Below are 22,409 nucleotides of genomic sequence, written 5' to 3' on the forward strand. Positions count from 1 at the left end.
AAACGAAGTTAGTTGAATTTATTTTGGGTTTTGCTATTCGTTTTTCTTCTTCTCCCACTCCACTAAAAATTTAACAATCTTATATGCAAACGGTTTAAATCTTAAATATGATTATAATAGTCTTAGAATGGTCTTAATTTCCTATTTGCATAGAGGGATATGCTAGGTAATTTTGAGGAAAGCCATTTCGCGGCTGACTTTTGCATGACAAAACAACCACACATGCACACTTTTTAGTAGATTTTGCCATTCATTTAATTCATCTTATTTGGCAACACTCTACTGCAACAGTGAGCTGCTAAATGCCTTTCCATGAAATTGCCCAGCAAATTCCTAACCTCTTTGGATACGTTCGTTTACAAACTCGATTATATTACCATCTGACCATATTTACAAACAAGATTATATTACTATCGGACCTTATTTACAAGCAAAATTATATTAAGGGATATGCTAGGTAATTTCATAGAAAGCCATTTAGCTGCTCACTTTTGCAGGAGAGAACAGCCACCTCAGATGAATTAAATGAAAATGACAATGCTAAAAAGTAAGCCTGTAGGGCTGTTCTCTCCGGTAAAAGTTAGTCTAGAGACCTCAATTTGGTAACTTTATTTTAGGGTCAACAACTTCCCTGGTGATGACTAGAAAAAAGACATTTCCTGCCGAGAGTGGAGGCAGACCGTAGATGGGGGGACAGTGATCAATGCAGCACATGATTATACGTGAGGAGAAGTTTAGGTCGGAAAAGTATTTATTACTTCAACCAACTATATTTAAATTTTATTTAGTGGGACCTTTACTTTAAGATAAGGGATTTGGTAAGGACCATCACAGAAGGTATTTCACGGAATGGCTGTTGCATGGGAGTGCAGCCACCTCAGATGAGTTAAATGAGACAAAATCTGTTGAAAAGTGAACCTATGTGGCTGCTCTCTCATTCAACAACTGTTCTACGAAATGCCTTCTGCATGGTCCCTAGCAAATCTCCTAAGATAATATCCCTCTAAATTAACCAAAATTATATTATTTTACTCTACATAGTGGAAGCAAAAAAAAAAAATCTCCCAAGAAATAATTTTCCATCAGAAATATTTTCTTGCAATCCAAACAGGGCTAGAGAAATTGCAGCGTATCGAGATATCCACCCCAATATTTTGTCTCTACTTCATAGTTCAGCCTTTTTTTCTAAATCTTGGATAGCACAGCACACCCACCATAAACTCTTCCTTTGACAGTTACAATTCACAATGGAATTTTAAGCTTACGGAAAGTGATAGAAACTGTTAAGCAGGGTACTCTCTAGGAATCCATCTCTTTCTTTGACACGTCATTATTGTAGCCAGTGTACTTGATTCAGTGCATTTATAGAAATCCATCTATATAAATTCCCCTAGGAGAGTCTCCAAAAGAGAAGGGTAAAAGAAGAGTCAAGAAACCATGGCTTCCAAACCAGGCATTTTCACAGAATGGCCATGGCAGAAACTAGGAAGTTTCAAGGTATATATTCCCACGTTTGCCCTCCTATTTTCCATATACATATTTGTTATCTTTGTTCCTTATTGTTGGTTTTGTAACTGATTTTGTGCTTGTTTTTCCAAGTACGTTGTTTTGATCCCTTGGGTGGCAGAGAGCTTATATTCATACACGACTAAAGGAGAAGGGGAGAGGGATCTTTCAAACGTCCTCATCTTTCCTTTTCTGTTGTGGAGATTTCTTCATAACCAGATATGGATAAGCTTATCTCGTTTTCAAACGGCTAGAAGTAAACATACCATAGTCCATAAGGGCATTGAATTTGAACAGGTTGACAGAGAAGGAAACTGGTCAGAGCCCTCTCTCTCTTTTATCTCTATCTCTCATATATATCTCTCTTATTTATCTATCTAAAGGATTTGGTACATGAATGGCAGGGATGATCAAATCCTTCTAAATGGAACATTTCTCTACTTGTCTAGTAAGTTTCTTCTAGGGGCAAGTCACTTACCCTTTTGGAGAATAGATGGTTTAATAATCACCATTCTCCTTCATGCGGGTCCAGTGGAGTTCCTCTACTACTGGCTTCACAGAGCATTACACCATCATTACCTGTATAATCGCTACCATTCGCACCACCATTCATCTATTGTTACAGAACCCATTACATGTACGTTCCTCTTTCACATCTCCATATGTCTTCATCTTCTTTTATTTGAATGGCAGCAAAAAATTTATTAAAAAATGCCAAGAGTGAGATGGTCAATACACAAGAAGAGAAAACAAAGGCAGATAACATCATAAACACTACTTACGCATCCCAAAAAGGAACGAGTAGGGCCTACAATGAATGGAACCCGTAAGGAGGGGGAAAATCAAACCGTTTTAGCCCCTCCTTCACTCCTTGGACACCCCATCCTTGGCTAGCCGGTCAGCTTCACCATTGGCGGATCTTCTAACGGGCTAAAATAAGATAATCGAGTCCCTACTCAGCCCAGAATTTCATCAAAGATCAAGACAAACCTAGGGATGAGTGTAGAATTAAAAGAACTAGAATATAAATCACAAGAGGAGAATAAAAGAGCTTTTATTTTTATTAAGAACACAAATGAGGCTGGAACGGTTCTCTTTCTCTCCAACGTTTCACATATTCATTCATTTTTTAAAACAATAATAATCAGCCCTTTATATAGGCAATTCACCGTTTCACACTTTTTCACTTCTAGTCTAACTCTACCTCTAGTAAAAACTCCACTAGCTATAAAATAGCTTTCCTAGCCTATCTATTAACTAAAGACAAATATAATAAAGAAATCCTTTTTCAATATTAACTCTAAGTCACGTTCAACTCTTGGAACGTCACACCTCTTGAAACCGACTTCAACTCAAATTCTAAAAGCGTAAAAGACTTTGGTGGGGCCACTAGCAATCATAGATTGAATTAGTATTCTAACACACCTCCTTAACTCAAACTATGTGAATGATTGCACTCTTATGATGAAATTTTTTGAACTTCTCTTCAGGCAATGCTTTGGTAAAAATATCCGCCACTTGATCTTCAGTGTTGCAATGCTTCAAATTAACTTCTCCTTTGGTTGTGACTTCTCTAATGAAATGGTGACGAATCTCAATGTGCCTCATCCTCTCTTGATGAACTGGATTTTTTGTCAAGGCAATTGTGAATTTATTGTCTCAAAACATCCACGTAGGTCCACCTTGTTCATCCTTCAAATCAAGCAAAATTATTCGTACTTGACAAGCTGTAGTTGTAGCAGCAATATACTCGGCTTCCGTGCTTTAGAGCGCCGTAGTAAGTTGCTTCTTAGATGCCCAAGCTATGACACCCAATCCAAGGCTAAAACAATAGCCCGTTGTACTTTTCCGATCATCAATAAAACCTGTCCAATCACTATCAGAAAAATAATTCAATTTATTGTTAGTGACTTTTGAGTACACAACACCAAAATTGATTGTGCCCTGGATATATCTCATAATTCTTTTTGCTGCTCCAAAATGATGCTTGCTTTCTTTGTTTGGTGGCAAATCCACCAATGTCCAAGTATTGTTTTTCATAATTACATCAATCTCTTCCTTCATTGCTTCACACCATTCTTTATTTTTCACTGCATCAACAAAACTAGAAGGCTTCATTGCAAAGCAGGCAAACTCACATGAATCATAAATATCAGCAAGACTTCTCATTCTCATGGGAGAGGAATCACCAGATGAACTTGATGACTCATCAGGATTTGATAAACAAACATCAAGAGAAGGATTTTCACTTGATGTGTTTTTATTTAGAACACATCAAGTTTTGAGCCAACCCAAGAACATACATAACATCTTGAATTTGTTTCTTACCAACCATTGTAGAAACTACAATGGGACCAATACCATGGGCATTAACATGATTGTTATCATCCATTCTTACTCGTGGTTTCACAGTTTCATCTATTTCGAGAAAATAATCTTTGTTCCCAGTCATGTGGACAACCACTATCTAAATACCATATTTCATCATTTAATTCAACATTGGCAGTTAGACATAACAAAAATACGTTATCTTCTTTTAGGGAGATGATATTTTCAACCCCCCCTGCATTACATGCACGCTCCCCTTATAATGTGATTTAACGTCAAAAAGCGGTAAAGTTGCCCACTTTCACGGCAAATCACATCATAAGGGGGCATGCGCATAATGCAGGGGGTGAAAATATCAACGCCCAAAAAAATACACAACTCTAGAAATTAGGATTTCATAATTGGTGTGATTTTGAGGGTTAAAGAAAGGGAAATGTTATCAGCACTGCTGTATTTTGATGAGGGCACTCCTCACTTTCTTAAAAGTACCGTATGGCCCGCACCATAGGATGATCCAAACCGTCCATTAGATGGGCCACAACCTAAATAGGTTGTGTCCCAAAAATCATTTCCATAGGTTGATCCTAACCCTCTGATCTGCATGTTAGAGGGTTGATCCTAATCCTATTTAGATTGGAGGGTTAGGATCAACCTATGGAAATGATTTTTGGGGCACAACCTATTTAGGTTGTGGCCCATCTAATGGACGGTTTGGATCATCCTATGGTGCGGGCCATCCCATACTTTTAAAATAGTGAGGAGTGCCCTCATCAAAATACAGTAGTGCTGATAACATTTCCCTGAAAAAATCCAAAGTGAAACATATCAAATAGGTGGTTTAGATATTCAAAAGTGGGACCTACCAAGCTGCAGTGGCGGGCCTCAATGTTTTAAAATGATGTCCCATCATACTTGAGCATTTCGATTTTCTTTATAGAATGCTAAAGTAAAGGGACCCTTGAGGCAGGCCCACTAGATTGGTGTCACCAAAAGTATTTATAATTCCATTAATTTTGCTTCTCTTCAATGGGGTTCTAAATTTGGTTAGGTGAAGTGGATTCAATGGGGCACCGTCTCTACTTGGATTTTTACAAGGGCACCTTCATTTTAGCATTTCTCTTTCTATCATGACGCTCCTTACTTTCTTAAACAGTTTTTCTAATTGCTTGTTTATAGTTTTGTGACTAATGACATTTTATAAGTAATGAGAGAGAGAGAGTGTGTGTGTGTTCCAAGGCATACATGTGTAGAGATTTTATATGGTGTTTGCATGTGAAGTACAGTATTTTTCAAAAATACAGTTTGGCCCACTTTATAGGACGATCCAAACCGTTCATTTGCTGGGCCACAATGTAAATTGACTGTACCTGAAATATCTTCACCATAGGATGATCCTAACCCTCCGATCTATAGGGAATTCTACAATGTGAAGTCCCTATTAAGATCGGAGGGTTACTCATCCTATGGAGATGATATTCAAGATACAACATATTTATGCTGAGGCCCAACAAATGAACGGTTTGGATCTTCCTATGAAGTGGACTCCACTGTGCTTTTTTGAAAAATCTTGTTCTACATATCTGTTTCCTTGCTTAATTTTCTTTGTCTTTTGTTTTGTGGCAGCTGTTATTCATCCCTTCGTGGAGAACTTGACTTATTTCGTACTGTTCACAATCCCACTAATGACGTTGTCACTCTCTGGAACTCTTTCCATTGTAGCGTTGGCAGGTTACGAAACTTATATTGACTTCATGAACAACCTTGGCCATTGCAATTTTGAGATTGTTCCTAATCGCCTCTTTCAAATATTCCCACCTCTCAAATACATCATGTACACCCCCTCGTAAGTACTCAACCCACAAATGTATACTTCTTTGAAAAATGCAGACTTGGGCAATACCAAGAAATAGTTTTCAGGTAAGAGATATGATAATCCTGCATTTTAGATTGCTGTTTCTGTTGCCTTTAGGGGTGCAACTTGTGTAGGGCCCAAGTGCCCAACCCATACCTGACGGGTTTAGCCCTATTTTCAGCTCAGGTTGGGTTGGGTTGGGTTAGTTTGTGGTTGGCTTTTCCCAACCCGATTTGATTCCAAGTGTTGAAATATAAATGATTAAATAACGCCAACTCTAATAGCTTAAGATTTTGGAGTAACCGGTTGTTTCACATGCTATCAGAGCTATTGCTTCACCGTAGGTCTTGGGTTCAAAGCCCAACACCTCATTGATATTAAAAATCCACGTGTAAGGCCAACCCAAAAGAGGGGCCGCATGTGAGGGGGTGTGTTGAAGTATAAATGATTAAATAACGCCAACTCTAACAGCTTAAGCTTTTGGAGTAATTGATTTTTCACACCAGGTTAGGTTCGGGTTGAGGCCTTCGGCAACCCAACCCAGCATGAACCCGATCACATCCACCTAATTTTATCATGATGCTATTGCAACCTGAACCCGTCCTCACCCAATCTGACCCCAAACCTATATCTATTTTTTTGTATTTTTTTTTCAATCTGACCCAAACCTAATATCTATTTTTTGTATATATTTTTTCGTTTTGCCATGGTCCGGGTCCAACCCGGACCGATTCGAAAAATCAGATTAGATGGTTTGGGTTAGAGTTGATAGATTTCATGGGGGGTTGGGTTAATGTTTCCCTCCTCAACCAACCTGACTTTCGGGTTGAGTCAGGTTAGGGTTGAGGTAGTGCTAGCTACCTTAGGTTGGGTTAGGGTTAGCCTCAACCTTACCCAACCCGGTCCAGGCTCGAGTTGCACCCGTAGTTGCTTTGCCTGTGTATTAATGATTTGGACAGTAGTTTAATTAATCCGATGGTTTTCATGTTCAGTATTCATTATCGTGGCAAAGGGCTGCAATCAATAGTTTGATTGAGAAAGCCATACTTGAGGCAGAAGCAGGTGGGGTCAAGGTGATTAGCTTGGGTCTTCTAAATCAGGTAAGTTCAACCCCTTCTTTATTTAGGATTTAGATCTTGCTTCCATTTTCTTACAAATTAGTTCTTCAAAGTGATCTCTTGTAATCACTCGCTGTGAGAATTCTTTGCAAGTGATTACTAGGGTCACTTAGGCCACTTGCTTCAAGAATCAACTGCAAGTGATTGTTAGGGTCACTTGGGCCCTGTTTTTTTTGGAATTTGAGAACCGGTTGTAAGCCCAAAACTGACTACTGCACTCAAAATTTGTTTGTTTTGGATTTTGAGAACCGGTTGTGTCCAAAACTGATTATTGGACTCAAATTAATGTTTAGGCCCTGTTCATTTAAGATTATGACAACTGATTGTGAGTGTCCAATCTATTATTGAACTCAAAATTACGTTTAAATTTGAGTCCAATAATCGGTTTTATAAATCACAATCCGTTGTCGTAGTCCTAAACGAATAGGACCTTAATTTTGAGTTCAATAATCAGTTTTGGACACAATCGATCCTCAAAATCCCAAAAAACCAGAGCCTTAATTTTGAGTCTAAATAGTCAGTATTGGACTCAAATCGGTTCTCAAAATCCAAAACAAACGGCATAATGTTTTCAGATATTTTTAACTGAAGAAGACTTAATGGGTTGTTTCAATAAGGCTATAACTTAGTCTCAAATTACAGGGTGAGGAACTTAACAGAAATGGTGAACATTATCTTCAAAAGCACCCAAAACTCAAGCTCAGAATTGTAGATGGGACTGCCCTAGCAGTTGCCGTTGTGCTATATAGCATTCCCTTAGGAACAAAACAAGTTCTTCTCAGAGGAAAACTTTCTAAAACGGGCTATGCCGTTGCACTAGCCTTATGTCACAAGGGTATCCAGGTACGTTGATTCATTCTACTTGCAGATGCTAATGGATCAGTTGGGGTCAAACCCATGGCAAAAAGATTGCAACCGATATCTCCTAACCCTTTAAGAATGGGGCTCAACCCTAAATTTGTACATTTTCTAATATGGTTTGTGTTGAAGCAGGTAATCACGGTTCGTAGGGATGAATTTGAGAAGCTGAAATTACTGTTCCCGGCAAAGATGGGAAGTCACTTGGTTCTTTGTAGTAGTTACAATACTGAGGTAAGGTTTTGAGCAGCTGGCCCAACTTTGATCTGATAATCTTAGCTATAAATTAAAACGAAAAAAAAAAAAAAAAAAGTGCTAAAAATCCAAGCATCCTTAATAATTCTGAAGCTGTGATGGCTCCACATGACAAGTGACAAATATAGTGATATCGGGGTCATTGATTTGGTGGGTCACCTAAATAATGTCCAAACATGCCAAAATGTGTTGGGACCCCAGTAGAACTCACCCTTAAAAGCTAGCTGTTAAGGAGAGGGCGTCCTCCCTTATAAACCCATCCACATCTCAACACTTTTTCGATGTGGGATCTTTGCTTTCATGTGAAACCCCCAGCAATCTCCCACTCTAAGTGGAAGCATGGTTTAAAATTTCAACCAAAATCCGAAATTTCGGATACCGGTGGGGACCTAAACCGAAAATTTCCGAAATTCAATTTTTCACCATTTACCAAATTTCTTCTGAAATTCAATTTTTCGCCATTTACCAAATTTCGGACCGAAATTTCGGTTTTTTGTGAGGTCCGAAACGGTTACCGAAACCGAAATTTTAAACCTTTAGTGGAAGCAACATGGACAATCTCACCCCTCCATGCAGCTGGAAGCCTGGAACGTGGGAACTATGAGATCTTCCCTGAGGGATTTGTCCGTCCTCGGAGGCATACCGAAGTTACTGAGATCTTTCCCGAGGGACTATTCAGTCCTCGGGAGGCATACCAGAGTTACCACACCCCGGCTCTGATACCACTTGTTGGGACCCGGGTAGAACTCACCTTTAAAAGCTAGCCATTAAGAGGAGGGTGCCCATTCGGCCATTCCCTTATAGGCCCATCCACATCTCTAACACTTTTTCGATGTGGGATATTTTCTTTCACGTGGACCCACCAACAAAAGGGAACAGATTTATGATCCTGGTGACGCAAATCACAACCGGACGTTTTGGGCTTTTTATTGTTGAATGTTGATGATTAACGTTTCCAATCAATGATTGATTGAATGGCTAAGATTGCCCAAATATGGTAGCCCAGTAGATAAATGGCCTTGTGCAGCACACATGTGGAATAGAAAACAAACGGGCCTTAAGAGGAGGTACAAGTAAAATGCGTTTAGTTTGTGCAGATATGGTTGGTGGGAGATGGATTGACAGAGGAAGAACAGAGGAGAGCACCAAAGGGGACTCGTTTCATTCCTTTCTCACAGTTCCCTCCGAAGAAAGTGCGCAGAGACTGTGTTTATTACACCACTCCTGCGTTGAAGATCCCCAAAGCTCTTGAGAATATACACTCATGTGAGGTCAGTACTTTCTTGAATGTTGATATTGCATTTCACATTGAACAAACCTCCCCTCATCTTCATCATGATACGAATTTATCATATTGCATTTGATAAAAGGGCAATGATAAACCCGCACCCCCTGTAGAATGATTCGCGCCCCTTTTAACATGAATTGTGGCAGACTTATAAATCTTTTTTTGTGTAAAAGGGGTGTGAATCATCCTACTGGGGGGTGTGAATATATCATCGCCCTTGATAAATTGTTCCCATTATTCGTGCTGCCTACACATAAGAGGAAAGATAAGGTGGAGTAATTGCATGTCAAGCCTATGGTTTGGGAGTGGAGTATCGTTATTTTTGGATTTGATACAGTAAGATACAATATAGTTAATTTTTTGGGGGTGTTTGCACGTGTGACAGAACTGGTTGCCTAGAAGGGTTATGAGCGCATGGCGTGTTGGAGGAATAATACATGCCTTGGAGGGGTGGGATGCACACGAGTGTGGGGACAAAATGCTCGATATTGAGGAAGTATGGAATGCTGCCCTTCAGCACGGTTTCCTTCCAGTTGCGCACGTGTGACTCTTCGTTATAGAAAAAATAAAACCATACCATCTATCCCCCATATGTATTTGCAACAGTAAGGGTGTTACATTACTATGAGATGAAAAGAATAAATAAGCTCAGCTTGTTATCCGGACTAATTAGTAAATTTATTGTGTACCTTTCAATAAATACCAATGCGACTTCTATAATTTAAAGAAAAGACCCTCGCCTATTCAAGTGTGTGAAAATGTATTCTCCATGGCCATGTTTGGCCAACATGAATAAATATTCCATGGGATATTTGTAGGCCAGTTCTGAAAGATGGTCCCGAGATGGAGTCATGGAAAGACTTGAAATAATATCAAAACATGGTTGTGCTGATAATTAACATTCCCCAAAATTTATCATTGTTTGGTTCTTTCCTAATGATCAGTTTTTGAGTCCCATATGTGTGACACGCCATCGGATCGATTAACCCGCCACTTTGGTTGGCCCCAGCTTGATCGGATATCGTACTAACCAGTTGGTCCTAACCATCCAAATGATGGCTCTTAAATGGACAGTTAGAAATATATATGATCAAGAAATTATATGATGTGCGGCTGTATAAACCTGTACCTGATCAAAACGTACGGTACAGCTAGCCCACTCCATAGATTGGAAACTTCTATAGATCGGAGGGTTAAGATCATCATCCTACGGAAATGATTTTTGGGACGGTTTGGATCATCCTGTGAAGTGGGCTGTACCGCGTACATTTTGAAAAATACGGGTTTATAGCGCCACGGATCATATTATCTCTGCGTTATTGAAACTTCAATAAATCAGAGGGTTATGATCATCCTACGGAAATGATTTTTGGGGCACGACCTATTTATGTTGTGGCCCAACAATTGGACGGTTTGTTTTCTAGAATCTTTGACATTAGTCATCATCCTACACTAAACAATAAAACCCCACCTGACCCGACCCGACCAGAGAAACTATCTCGAGTAGGGTCAGGTTTCTAAATCCAAGGTTTTGCCATAAGAAACGTACTAGACCCGTTCGGTAGGGTAGGGTTATTTAAAACCCGACCTGTCTGACCCAAGTTGCAACCCTACCTGAAACTACTTAAGTGGAACTAGAGAGCAAGTCCTCGAGGAGTTGAAAGAGCAGCTGATCATGGCCCAAGAACGCATGGAGAAATTCTACGATACAAATGCTTAAAAAATATCTAGATTATTTCCTAATAATCACTTTTTGGGTCCCACATGTGTGACATGCAAACCCAAATGGCAAACAGTAGTCAGGGCCACTTTTGTTAGTTCCACCTAAATCGGATAACCCTAACCCCTTAATCCAATAAAGCCTAGTTTACTGTTCAATCCAATGAAGCTGTAGCTTATATTTTTTTTATAGGAAAGATGGGTTGACCAATCAAAATATGGGTCCATCACATCTACAGTCTCAAACCAAATGTGGGACCCAATGATGATCCCGTGTTAACAATCTGCTAAGTGTGGTGTGACTCATATTGTAACAGTGCATTTCGATCCTAACCATCCAAAAGATGGTTATGATATGAATGTGATCCTAACCATCCAAATGATGACTTTAAGAGTCCCCAGTAAAAGGAGGGTCAAAGATTCACACAACTGGAACATGCAAGGATTCGGCATTTCTTTCTGTTCATGGGAGACTCCTTAGCTGTAACTCTTTCCTCGTTTTCGACGATAACAACGCTCGCCCAAACAAACCAACCAACCAACCCAGAACCTCAACCCCAATCCCCTTCTTTTATCTCTCCCCCCATGCAAAAAGGACCCCACCACCTCTCTCTTCTTCCTCTTCCTCTCCCTCTCCTCCTCCTTTCGTCAAAAACCCAATACCTGCATGGGCCCACACTCCCGCCGGGAATCCCTGGCGGGATCCTCGTCGTCCTTTCTCTCTCGATCATGGGATTCCTTCGAATCCGAGCCGTTAGATCTCGATTACCCCTTCGAAAAAATCAACGGCGTGGATAAGGACGATCTTAGAGAGACCGCTTATGAAGTCTTTTTCACAGCGTGTAGGTCCTCACCGGGGTTCGGGGGGAGGAATGCGTTGAATTACTACTCGGCGCAGGATAGCACTAGCGGCGCAGGTGAGGGCGGGGGTGGGTCCCCCACGGCGGCTGGTGGTGGTGGTGGTGGGGCCAAGTACGGGTTGAGTTTGGCCGCGAGTCGGACAAAAAGAGTTTTAGGGCTTAAAGCGGCGAAACGGAGCTCTCCGAAACGGGCGGTTTCTTTTTCGAATCCGCCGGTTTCCGGCAATAATATCCCGCCGGCGGGGAGTTTGAGGCCGAAACGGCCGCTGACGTCAGCGGAGCTTATGAGACATCAGATGAGGGTTTCTGAACAGAGCGATGGTAGGCTTAGGAAGACCCTTATGAGGGCCCTTGTTGGACAGGTATTGTTTCTCCCTAGTGCATGTTAGGTTTTACCATTGGTAGTCTGCTAATGTACGCTCCTGACGTTTTCAACCGAGTAATGTATGGCCTGCTGCAGATAGTTATTTTTTCTGTTGGAAAAAATTGTCACAGATTGGACGGTTAGGATCACTCAGTGACGGACGGAGAATTCAAAGATTACACATAGAATTTAATTTAGGAAAAGCGGCCAAATTTATGGTTTAGGATGGTGACGTAATTTCATTGGAAAAAAGGGACGAATTAAATTCCGCTCTGGCTGTATTTGATTTACAATTTTACATCCCATGCATGTAATGAATCAACGAAAAATTGAAAACTTTACGTTGAAAATTTTTACCATGTAAATGTTTTACTCAGGAAATTGATTTACGACAGTAAAAGTTTTACTGAGATTGATTCATCAATTTCTCATATAGTTGTTATAAATCTAGTAAGAAATTCAAAATTATTGAAAATGACAATTGGGTCAAAACTAATCTGACTTGCATTTTTTTTTTAAAATTTTTCGAATTCTTCTTAAAGGTTATATTATATTTTGTTTTAATCTTCCTATTCATGCTCTTATTATCTGTTTCCAATTTAGATTTTGTAGGTTCAGCTTTTCTGTGCTCTCTTTTCTTCATGCTTATACTCATTGTTCTCTCCTCTCCTCTTCAACAGGCCGGCCGGCGAGCGGACCTGTTGATCCTCCCTCTAGAGCTCCTTCGCCACCTAAAACCATCCGAATTCACTGATACTCACGAATACCATATCTGGCAAAAACGTCAGCTAAAAATCCTCGAAGCGGGCCTCCTCCTCTACCCCGCCATCCCCTTAGACCGATCAAACTCATGTGTGTTCCGCCTTCGAGAGATCATCCGATATAGCGAGTCGAAACCTATCGACACTAACAAAAATTCCGAGACCATGCAAGCACTATACACTTGTGTCCTCAAATTAGCCTTCCGAACCCATAAACCTAAGTGTCCCCCAAGTCCTAACGGTGACACTCTAGACCCATGTCATTGGGCCGACGGCTTCCCTTTCAATCTCCACCTCTACCTCGCTCTTCTTCAGTCGATTTTCGATACAAGGGACGACGAAACTACAGTGTTAGATGAAGTAGATGAGCTGCTAGAGCTGATGAAGAAGACTTGGACTATGTTAGGGATGACTAAGCCTATCCATAATGTGTGTTTTACATGGCTACTATTCCAACAATTTGTTATAACTGGCCAAGTAGAACTAGATCTTTTATCAGCTTCTCTAACGATGCTTGCCGACGTGGCCAACGATGCGAAGAGGGGCGATAGGGAATTTAATTATGTGAGGATTTTGTCAGCGGTGTTGGCGTCTATGCAGGGTTGGGCTGAGAAGAAAATGGTGGATTATCATGATAATTTTGATAAGGGTGTTGGGTTGATGGAGAATGTTCTTCCTCTGGCGCTTTGGGCAGCAAAGATCTTAGAGGAGGAGGGTTCGAATGGTGGTGTAGTGTTGCATGATGGTGATTGCTCGGTCGTGGATTCTGCCGGGAATAGGGTGGATAACTACATAAGGTCATCGTTGAGGAATGCATTTGCCAAGGTGCGTATGGTTGCATTGTGGGTTTGGTTTTGCTGCTGTGGTCAACGTTGACTGGACAATTGCTGACTGGCTAATATTATAAACAGGAAATCAATATATCCACACCCTTTTGTTTGTCATTTTGGCTCGGAAAAAATGGGCGTAAAACAAATTTTACATTCATTTTTACGTCAAAAGAAACTGATATGAAAATAACTCGGCAAATAAAAGGGAGTGTTTATGCTTAACCCCTTACAATGTAAAAGAGTAGTCACACATAAGCTTTTAAATTTTGGTTTCGGTTTCGGCCATCAGTGAAACCGAAATATTTCGGTATGAAATTTCGGTTGAAATCTTGTAATCACGGAAACATTTCGGTACAAAATCACGGCCAAAATCCAAACACTATTCTTCACCGCTAGTTTTTCGTTTTATTTTTTGACCTTTTTCAAGAAATGAATCTCATGGTTCTTGTCCATTCTTCGAGTGCAGTTAATTTTTGTATGGGTTCCTATCTTGTCTTTTCTTTCTTTTTTCAAAAAGTTGCATGTTTCATATATTTCGACCGAAACATTAATGAAATCCTGAAATTTCGAGTGAAATTTCAAATTTTCAAGTGAGATCATGTACTTTTCCTAGTGAATTTTGTTTCGGTAGCAACCGAAATCAAAATGTTTCAGTCGAAATTTGAAACCATGATCATAAATACAGTAGAGGGGGGCTGTCCAAAGTAAAAAAAGGGGGTAAATATATCACTTCACTGAGAATTTGATAATGGTCAGACAATGGTGATGAGAGGCCAATATCATTCGAGTCACCGGCCTATCTAATTCAATGAGTCTCAACCGATCTTAATAGAATGCAATCCTACATCGTAACATGGCAAAGAACGGAAAGAAACACGAAGAAGATTACCGTCCTCAACCTAAAAAAAAAAATGCTTACCTAAGGTAGAAAAAACACTAATTCTCTACTTGAATTAAAATCCCCCCTGGGGCTCATCGTTTTACATGGCATTTGTGAGCCTACCACTCTATCCAGTATGGTGGGTCCATCATTTTACACCCATGAGTCGGCCCACCAGTGGGTCCACCACTCCTCCTAAGTCCATGGATTAGTTTGGGTCCCACCAACTCCATTCAAACTATTCGAAGGGTGGGGCCCACCATTTTAACTCATGTTTTGATGGCTTGGGTGGATGATCTCCACTCAAGCCCATGAATAGAATGGGGCCCAGCGTTTTTGCTCCTCATGTATTGACTGAGTGGGACCCATTCTTTTACACCCATGCATAGCGTGTTCGAAGAATGCTAGTATGCTTTTAAATGGGAAATTATATATTAGCCCCTTTTTCTTCCCTGAGCCGCCCCTTGTGGCTTGTAGTGTAAAAGGATAGTCAGACATACAATAGAGGCGGCTGGCCTAGGAAGAAAAGGGGGCCCATATATTACTTCCCAATAAAATATTAGATTTGATATACATACTGTGCAGCTAACATTTTATTTTGGTTATGATCAGCAGATATTAGAGGGTGAGAAATACCACAAGAGAAGCAAGGAAGAAATGGAAGAAGAATATATGAGTGAAGCTCTCCTTCTCTTAGCTAAAGAAACCGATGAGTTAGCCATGAGAGAAAGAGAGAATTTCAGCCCAGTCCTTAAGAGATGGCACCCGACTGCGGCCGGAGTTGCCGCTGCAACTCTTCACAATTGCTATGGAGTTGTGTTGAAACAGTACTTAACCAGTGCTTCGACATTAACAAACCATTTAATTCAGGTTTTGCAGACCGCCGGAAAACTGGAGAGGGTCTTGGTTCAGATAGTTGTGGAAGACGCCGTGGACTGTGAAGATGGGGGGAAGGCCATTGTTAGGGAAATGTTGCCTTATGAGGTTGATTCTGTTATTCTAAGCCTCATGAAAACATGGGTCGATGAGAGGTTGAAGAGAGGGAAGGAATGCCTAAACAGAGCAAAAGAGACCGAGGTAAGTGTTTGAATTATAAATGATTAAATAACACCGACTTTAACAAACCTTTTGGAGTAATTGGTTGTTTCATATGGTATCAGAGCTATTGACTCACGGCCAATCCTAGGTTCAAAACACAACAACTCCTTGATATGAATAACCCATGCATACGGCCAGCCCAAAAAGAGAGGCTACATGTTCCTCATGTATAGCCAACCAAAAAATTGAAGTTGAATGATTAAATAGCACCAACTCTAGCAGCTTAAGCTTTTGGAGTAATGGTTGTTTCACATGGTATCAAGCTATTGCCCCACGCCAGATATTGAGTTAAACCTTACAACTCCTTGATATTAAAAATTGAGGTGTATGGCCAACCCAAAGTGAGGGTGAGTGTTGAAGTATAAATGATTAAATAATTCCAACTCTAACTGCTTAAGCTTTTGGACTAATAGCCATAGTAGATCAGCCGTTTACTGCATTTATCTTCACTGTGATGGAAAGGAGGTTGGGGCATAGTTACTAGGGTGGGAAACGGAAACGGGAAACAAAACATGAAACGGAAACGGGAAACACATGAAAAAAATACAGGGGAAACGAGAAACAATAGAAAATCATACAAGAAACATCCCAGGAAATGATGTGTTTTTTCCACAATGATTTTCGTAAGTTCCACACATGTTTCCTACAGGTTTCATATGCATTTCCTACGAGTGTTGCATACATTTATCACGCGTTTTCACATTATTTACGAAAGTTTTTCATATGTTTCCCATGTGTTTTAAAAATATTTCTCAAATTTAGTATCATATTTTGGAAACGTTTCCGAAACGTGTTTCCCTCATCTTGCGGGAAACGCGTTTTAGGGGAAACGGGTTTCCCACCCGCCCAAGGAGTTTCCGGCAACTATGGGTTGGAGAGTAGAAAATAATGGTGTCTTTTTTGTTGCAGACATGGAATCCCCGGTCCAAAGCGGAGCCATATGCACAATCAGCTGTGGATATAATGAAGCTGGCAAAGGATACTGTTGACGATTTCTATGAAGTCCCAGTTGGAATATGCGATGATTTGGTGCAAGACCTTGCGGATGGCTTAGAAACCCTGTTGCAAGAATACATTTCCTTTGTCGCAGCATGTGGTAAGGCCTCTCTCCAATTATGTCACAAATATCTTCTATGTTTTCAAAATATAGAGATTTTATCACGACATTTTGACAAAATGACAAAATTATGAGAATTTTATATATATATATATGAGGAAAGTGTTTCTAGTCCGGCCGACTAGAGATCATTCTCTAGTCCCCCACCCAAAAACACATGGGTCCCACATATTTTGTGGTGATCTAAAGTATTCATTTGATAGGCCTCATCATAGATAGGATGTCCACAAAAATTCAGCTTCATAGGATCTTCTTAACCCTTCGATTTGTGGAGTTAAAAAATGGACAGATTTGTGGCGGTTTATAGCCGTCCATTTTAAGCTCCACAAATCATAGGGTTGGGATGATCCTATGAAGCTAATTTCTTGTGGACACCGTCTCTATGTCAGGCCCCAGAGAACAATATTTGTGACTTGACACTCCTAACATACGAAAACATAGGGAGAAAAGTTCAATTCCTTTTCTTTTGTGTTAAAAACGGTTTTTTCTCTGTTGCTTTTCACTCTGGTGTGAAATGAGCTCTAGAGATATCTCTGGCTTTCAAGGATTCTCATGATTTTTTTTGGGGGGAAGCGATATTCACACACTTGTTTTGGTGATGGTATTCCATCTTTTATCAAATACCCTTTTATTCAATGTTGAATGGGATTTGCTAGTGTCCATCCAAAAGGCATTTCGCGGATGGTCTGTTTCATCTGACAGCAGCCACACAGGCTCACTTTTCAGCAGATTTTGTCTTCATCACAAGGTGGCTTCTGTCAATGCAACAGACCATCCGCGAAATGCCTTTTGCGATAGACGCTAGCAAATCCGATGTTGAATGGATTTGTTGTCTTAGAATGTGAGATCTCACTGTCGGATTGGGTCTCAATACCACAGTTGGATCATCACGGTGGTAGATTCGGTAAGTTGGTTAAAGGGGTAACCTTGCTAGATTAGGCACCTAGATTAAATTAGTAACTAGGTTAGATTAGAATATTCAACTATTATCTCTTTACATGTTTACCATGATCTTCTTTCTATATTCATCATGTAAGTGCTCTATATAAGCACATATCAATCCTCTTGTAAAAGGATCCAAAAATCTAGTGAAATCTCCTAAATTTGTCATGTTGAGAAGTGTACCACCCTCTAACATCTAATTCCAATAGTCTTTATAGAACAAAGAAAAACATATCATTACTAAAAAAACGAGTAGAGATACAATTCCTCTTTTTCTGCTTTCTATCTGACAGTTAAAAACTGTTTTTTTTCTCTTCATAGGATCCAAGCAAAGCTACATCCCAATACTCCCCCCTCTAACCAGATGCAACCAAGACTCCAGGTTCAAGAAACTATGGAAGAAGGCCAGCCCTTGCAAAATTGGTGCAGACAACTCGAGCAGAAAGGACTTAACCCAAGACCATGACCCACGCCCTTCAACTAGCCGCGGCACCCAACGCCTCTACATCCGCCTAAACACCCTCCACTACATCCTCCTCCACCTCCACTCCCTAGACAAATCCATCTCCCTCTCCCCTCGTCCGACTCCCTCCCCCCGCTCCCGCCTCCCCAACTCCCGCCGCCGCCTCACCACCACCTCTTACTTTGACCTCGCTCGCTCCTCCATCCAAACCGCCACCCAACACGTCTCCGAAGTGGCCGCCTTCCGCCTCATCTTCCTAGACTCCAGATCCGTGTTCTATGACTGCCTCTACTCTGATGGAGTCTCTGAATCACGAATTAGACCCGCGGTTCGAATACTAAAACAGAACCTCACTCTTCTAACAGCAATTCTCACCGATCGGTCTCAAGCGTTGGCCATAAAAGAAATAATGAAGGCCTCTTTTGAAGCATTTCTAATGGTTTTGCTTGCCGGGGGAGGTTCCCGGACCTTCTCAAGGTCGGATCACGAGATGGTTGTGGAGGATTTTGGGAGCTTGAAGCGTGTGTTTTGCACGTGTGGGGAAGGATTGGTGGCTGAGGACGTGGTGGATAGAGAATCGGAGGTGGTGGAAGGGGTGGTTGCACTTATGGGACAAGGCACTGACCAATTGTTGGAAGATTTTACGATTGTGGCGTGTGAGGCTAGCGGACTCGGGCTCGCTGGAGCTGGACAGAAGGTGCCTATGCCGCCGACCACCGGGAGATGGAACAGGTCTGATCCTAACACTATATTGAGGGTGTTGTGCCACCGGAATGACGACACGGCCAACCGGTTTTTAAAGAGGACATTTCAATTAGCAACGAGGAGATGAAAGTTCTAATCAATTTGCAGGTGAGGGATTGAAGGGAGGAGGGATGTGTATGAGAATAAATCTGTGGGATTTGAGCAAGCTTCTCAATTTGTAATTGTGTGGATTTTTTTCGTGGAGTTGAGAGGTTTATTGTACTGTGATTAGTTATCCAAGCTGTGCATTTTACGATAGTGTAACACTAGTAATCTAGTGTTAGAGGCAATGGAATAGAGTGCTTGGTTATTTCATAGTTATTTGACAACTAATTAGAACTTGATTTAATAAACTTATGGAAGATATGAGAGAAGATGTTACACTGATATGGAGAAACACAATAGACCACAACACAATCAAAATTTAATTTAGGGTTTTTAGCAAAAGAAGTCATCTGCTATGTTTGCAAAAACAGTCTTGTGGTGAGTGAATTCTGCAAATCTTGTCATGCCATCAATTTCTGGCCAAAATGTCCTTACATGTGAAAAGATGACCAAAATGCCCGTGATAGATTTTTTGACTCGTAAAAGGCCAAAATGTTATTACATGTGAAAAGATGAGAATTACCTTGTAAAAAGACCAAAATACTGATGAAACTCAGTGATATGTTTTGATAGCGGGTCTCACCCTCTCAATATAAACCCATGCATAGGGTGGGGCTCACCATTTTGCCTAATGCTTTGATGGTGTAGGTCCTACGATCTCCACCTGAGCCCATGTATGCATGGGACCCATAATTTTACATGTCATGTTTTGTTTTGATAGGATGGGCCCATTATTTTACACCCGTGCATAAGAATGCTAGTATATATAGAAATGATATCCGCACACCCTTATTCAAAACTTTTCATTAAATGTCATGGGTATTTTGGTCTTTTTACAAGATAATCTTTGTCTTTTCCTGTATAAGGATATTGAGGAATGCTAGATTCACAGTCTCCCTTGCAAAATAAGGGCCAAAAGGCGCCCCCATTAGTCAAATACCATTAAGAAAATGGTACAGAAAATTGCAATCATAACCGTCTTTAAACGTTTTTTAAACAATAGGGGCACCCTTTGCCCCTTATTTTGTAAGGGCACCTTTGAATCTAAGCATCTCTCAATGATATTTTGGGTTTTCATAGGAATCCAAAAAATCAACCAATGGGTATTTTGGTCACAAATTAATGCCATTTTTCTTTTTAAATTGACTTGTGAAAGCTCTATGAGAACAGACCTTTGGGCTTCGACAACTCTTTAGATAATAAAATAGAAGATGCCTTAGTTCAAATGTCAAAACACGGTCGTGCTGATATCATCTCCCTCTGCAAAAATACCCTTTTTGTAAGAGGTAATGGGCTAATGGCAGAGGAACCCAAGAGAGAAATTAAATTTTATTAAAATGACAACCACATTCTTATTGAAGAGGGTGCCATTGAACATTCTCAGAATTTGACAATAAATATAGAAATGATATGAGAATTGCACTAGCTAACAAATCTTGTCTTTTATTATTTAAAGATTCGTCAAAAGACATTGCAGTTCCCAAGAAGATCTCACAAGCCAATAAAAAAAAGTAAAGATAAGGTGAGTTTATGCGATCATTAATAATGTATGATTGTGCTAATATCATTTCATTAAATAAATCACTCCACGTTTCCCTGCTCCCACCAAATGTCCTTAATTTATTGACAATTGATGCCTCTTTGTTGTCTTCTAGTACACGTGTTCTGAGAAGGAAGCCCTCGTTTTGCTGCAGTCTCTTAATTAGTATTTTTTATTAAAACAACCTCGGATGGTCTAAGTAAAATCTGACCGTCCGTTTGTATGAGAGAGTAATTATTAACATAGGTTGGTAGATCGGAGAGTTCCAGATTCTGGAAAGCTCTTTCTGTTACCCAGGTGATTTTTATGCTCTCCTTGAAATCCATGTAATTTGGAGGATTTGTGGTAAGATTTTCATGTGTTTTTTTCTTAGCTTCAGAACTTCTTATCAATAATAACTGTTGCCAGCTATTTTGGTGAAAGACTAGAGGCATTATCTTTCCATTTTGTTTTAGTTCTCGATTTTGAAGGTTTAGTTCAAATTTTCTTTAACTTTAGATGACGAATTTCTGTTGTAATTTTCTTTGACTTTAAAGAGTCTGGCTTAATTTATGCTTAAAGGAGAATGAAACATAGTCTTGATTTAGATTTATCAATCTCTATCTCTATCTCTCATTGTTTTTTTTTTACAATTTTACGAGGTGATTATGGAACGAGATTATCTTACTATAAACTTAGTTTAAATTCGCTTAACGACATGACAGGTGCATAGAAGTGTATACATTTGAAGAAGATTTCGGTGGAGAATGAGGATTGCGGTGATTGGCGCGGGGATCAGTGGTTTGGTTTCTGCTTACGTCCTTGCAAAAGCTGGAGTTGATGTAGTGCTGTACGAAAAGGAGAACTACTTGGGCGGCCACGCCATGTCCGTCACCTTCGATAACACAGATTTAGATCTTGGATTCATGCTGTTTAACCCTGTAGGTTATTCCTCCCTAAAATGAATGATCTATAATACACCAGAGGTGCTGTCCCGAGTAACAACAGCGGGTATAATATTATTATCGCTTCCTTAAAATATAAGGCCACGTTTGGGTACCTCATGTTTTTGTATTTGAATTTGGATTTGAGTTTTGTACAAAAAAAATACATCAATAATTCTGATGCTCATGTTGTGCCAGCAAGGTCAAGGAGCAGTGAGGGTGAAGGTAATTGCAACAAATACTGATTTTCAAATAATGTCTTGCAAAACGGATCTGAAAGATCTTTTTTTCCACTGTTGTAGCTGATTTAGAAATCTCAACTGGAGATGTAAGAGATCCAAATCTAAATCTTGTGGGTATCCAAACGTGGCCTAAAGGAAGTGATATATTCACCCCTTTCATTACCAGCCTAAAAATCCACACAAGACGGCCTTCCCAGGTAAGGTGGCGAATAAATCACTTCCAAACAGTATTGGAGTGGGCCCTACTCCTTTATTTATCAGGATATCCGTAACCGCCTGTTTTGATAATGACACTCCATACATAAACTTTATGGACCACTATTTTGATTGGATGCCGAGAACATTTTGGGAATTGTAATTTGGAACAGCCTTCTGAAGCTAATTAGAAGTGTTGGAGTGAAGTGCCATTATAGGTAGTGCGGGTATCAATTCCCAAAAAACATGATATATTGTTATTCACGTGTTTGTTATCTACGGAATCCATTTATTCTCTTTTCAGGAAATGGGGTCTTTGCACAATTGCACGTGTAGTGGCCTTTTTGTGTGTGTTTTCTACAGAGTTGTCGGTGGGCCCCATCACTGAACACCAACTTTAACTCTTTAAAACTAGACTGTT

The 22,409-nt window shown here is 40.2% G+C and overlaps 3 protein-coding genes across 6 annotated transcripts in view; all 3 read left to right on the top strand.

Moving 5' to 3' along the window:
- The first annotated feature begins 1,419 nt into the window (after positions 1-1,419).
- Positions 1,420-9,958, top strand: LOC143892057 (very-long-chain aldehyde decarbonylase CER1-like). The gene is made up of 10 exons (XM_077396526.1): positions 1,420-1,497; positions 1,600-1,823; positions 1,911-2,143; positions 5,458-5,677; positions 5,715-5,751; positions 6,679-6,786; positions 7,447-7,647; positions 7,798-7,896; positions 9,015-9,188; positions 9,591-9,958. The coding sequence occupies exons 1-10, from the start codon at positions 1,438-1,440 to the stop codon at positions 9,750-9,752; spliced, it is 1,518 nt and encodes a 505-aa protein (XP_077252641.1). The 5' UTR covers positions 1,420-1,437; the 3' UTR covers positions 9,753-9,958.
- Positions 9,959-11,381: 1,423 nt separating this feature from the next.
- Positions 11,382-19,324, top strand: LOC143892222 (protein unc-13 homolog). 2 transcript variants are annotated; one of them, XM_077396680.1, is made up of 5 exons: positions 11,382-12,146; positions 12,829-13,734; positions 15,232-15,696; positions 16,627-16,813; positions 18,098-19,324. In XM_077396680.1, the coding sequence occupies exons 1-5, from the start codon at positions 11,592-11,594 to the stop codon at positions 19,069-19,071; spliced, it is 3,087 nt and encodes a 1,028-aa protein (XP_077252795.1). In that variant the 5' UTR covers positions 11,382-11,591; the 3' UTR covers positions 19,072-19,324. The 2 variants fall into 2 exon arrangements, with proteins under 2 accessions (XP_077252795.1, XP_077252796.1); XM_077396681.1 differs by having other exon boundaries at positions 11,384-12,146; positions 15,235-15,696; positions 18,098-19,323.
- A 1,503-nt stretch (positions 19,325-20,827) lies between these two features.
- The window catches only part of LOC143892225 (uncharacterized), a 56,974-nt gene continuing 55,392 nt past the window's right edge, over positions 20,828-22,409 (top strand). The window contains exons 1-2 of one of the 3 annotated variants that reach the window (XM_077396689.1): positions 20,828-20,925; positions 21,333-21,548. In XM_077396689.1, the coding sequence (XP_077252804.1) occupies positions 21,375-21,548 (174 nt within the window). In that variant the 5' untranslated portion in view covers positions 20,828-20,925; positions 21,333-21,374. The other 2 variants (XM_077396690.1, XM_077396688.1) reach the window with 2 other exon arrangements.

This window comes from Tasmannia lanceolata, unplaced genomic scaffold (assembly GCF_043159265.1).
Source record: "Tasmannia lanceolata isolate RefF3 unplaced genomic scaffold, GAP_Taslan_0.1 ptg000015l, whole genome shotgun sequence".
In the NCBI taxonomy this organism is placed as follows: domain Eukaryota; kingdom Viridiplantae; phylum Streptophyta; class Magnoliopsida; order Canellales; family Winteraceae; genus Tasmannia; species Tasmannia lanceolata.

Bases quoted from the DNA above. Each gene is read 5' to 3' on its own strand.
- LOC143892057 (XM_077396526.1), top strand. From the start codon at position 1,438: ATGGCTTCCAAACCAGGCATTTTCACAGAATGGCCATGGCAGAAACTA. The intron at 1,824-1,910 runs GTCAGAGCCCTC...CATGAATGGCAG, and splicing joins GTTGACAGAGAAGGAAACTG to GGATGATCAAATCCTTCTAA. The intron at 5,752-6,678 runs GTAAGAGATATG...TTTCATGTTCAG, and splicing joins TACCAAGAAATAGTTTTCAG to TATTCATTATCGTGGCAAAG.
- LOC143892222 (XM_077396680.1), top strand. From the start codon at position 11,592: ATGGGCCCACACTCCCGCCGGGAATCCCTGGCGGGATCCTCGTCGTCC. The intron at 12,147-12,828 runs GTATTGTTTCTC...CCTCTTCAACAG, and splicing joins TGAGGGCCCTTGTTGGACAG to GCCGGCCGGCGAGCGGACCT. The intron at 16,814-18,097 runs GTAAGGCCTCTC...TTCTCTTCATAG, and splicing joins TTCCTTTGTCGCAGCATGTG to GATCCAAGCAAAGCTACATC.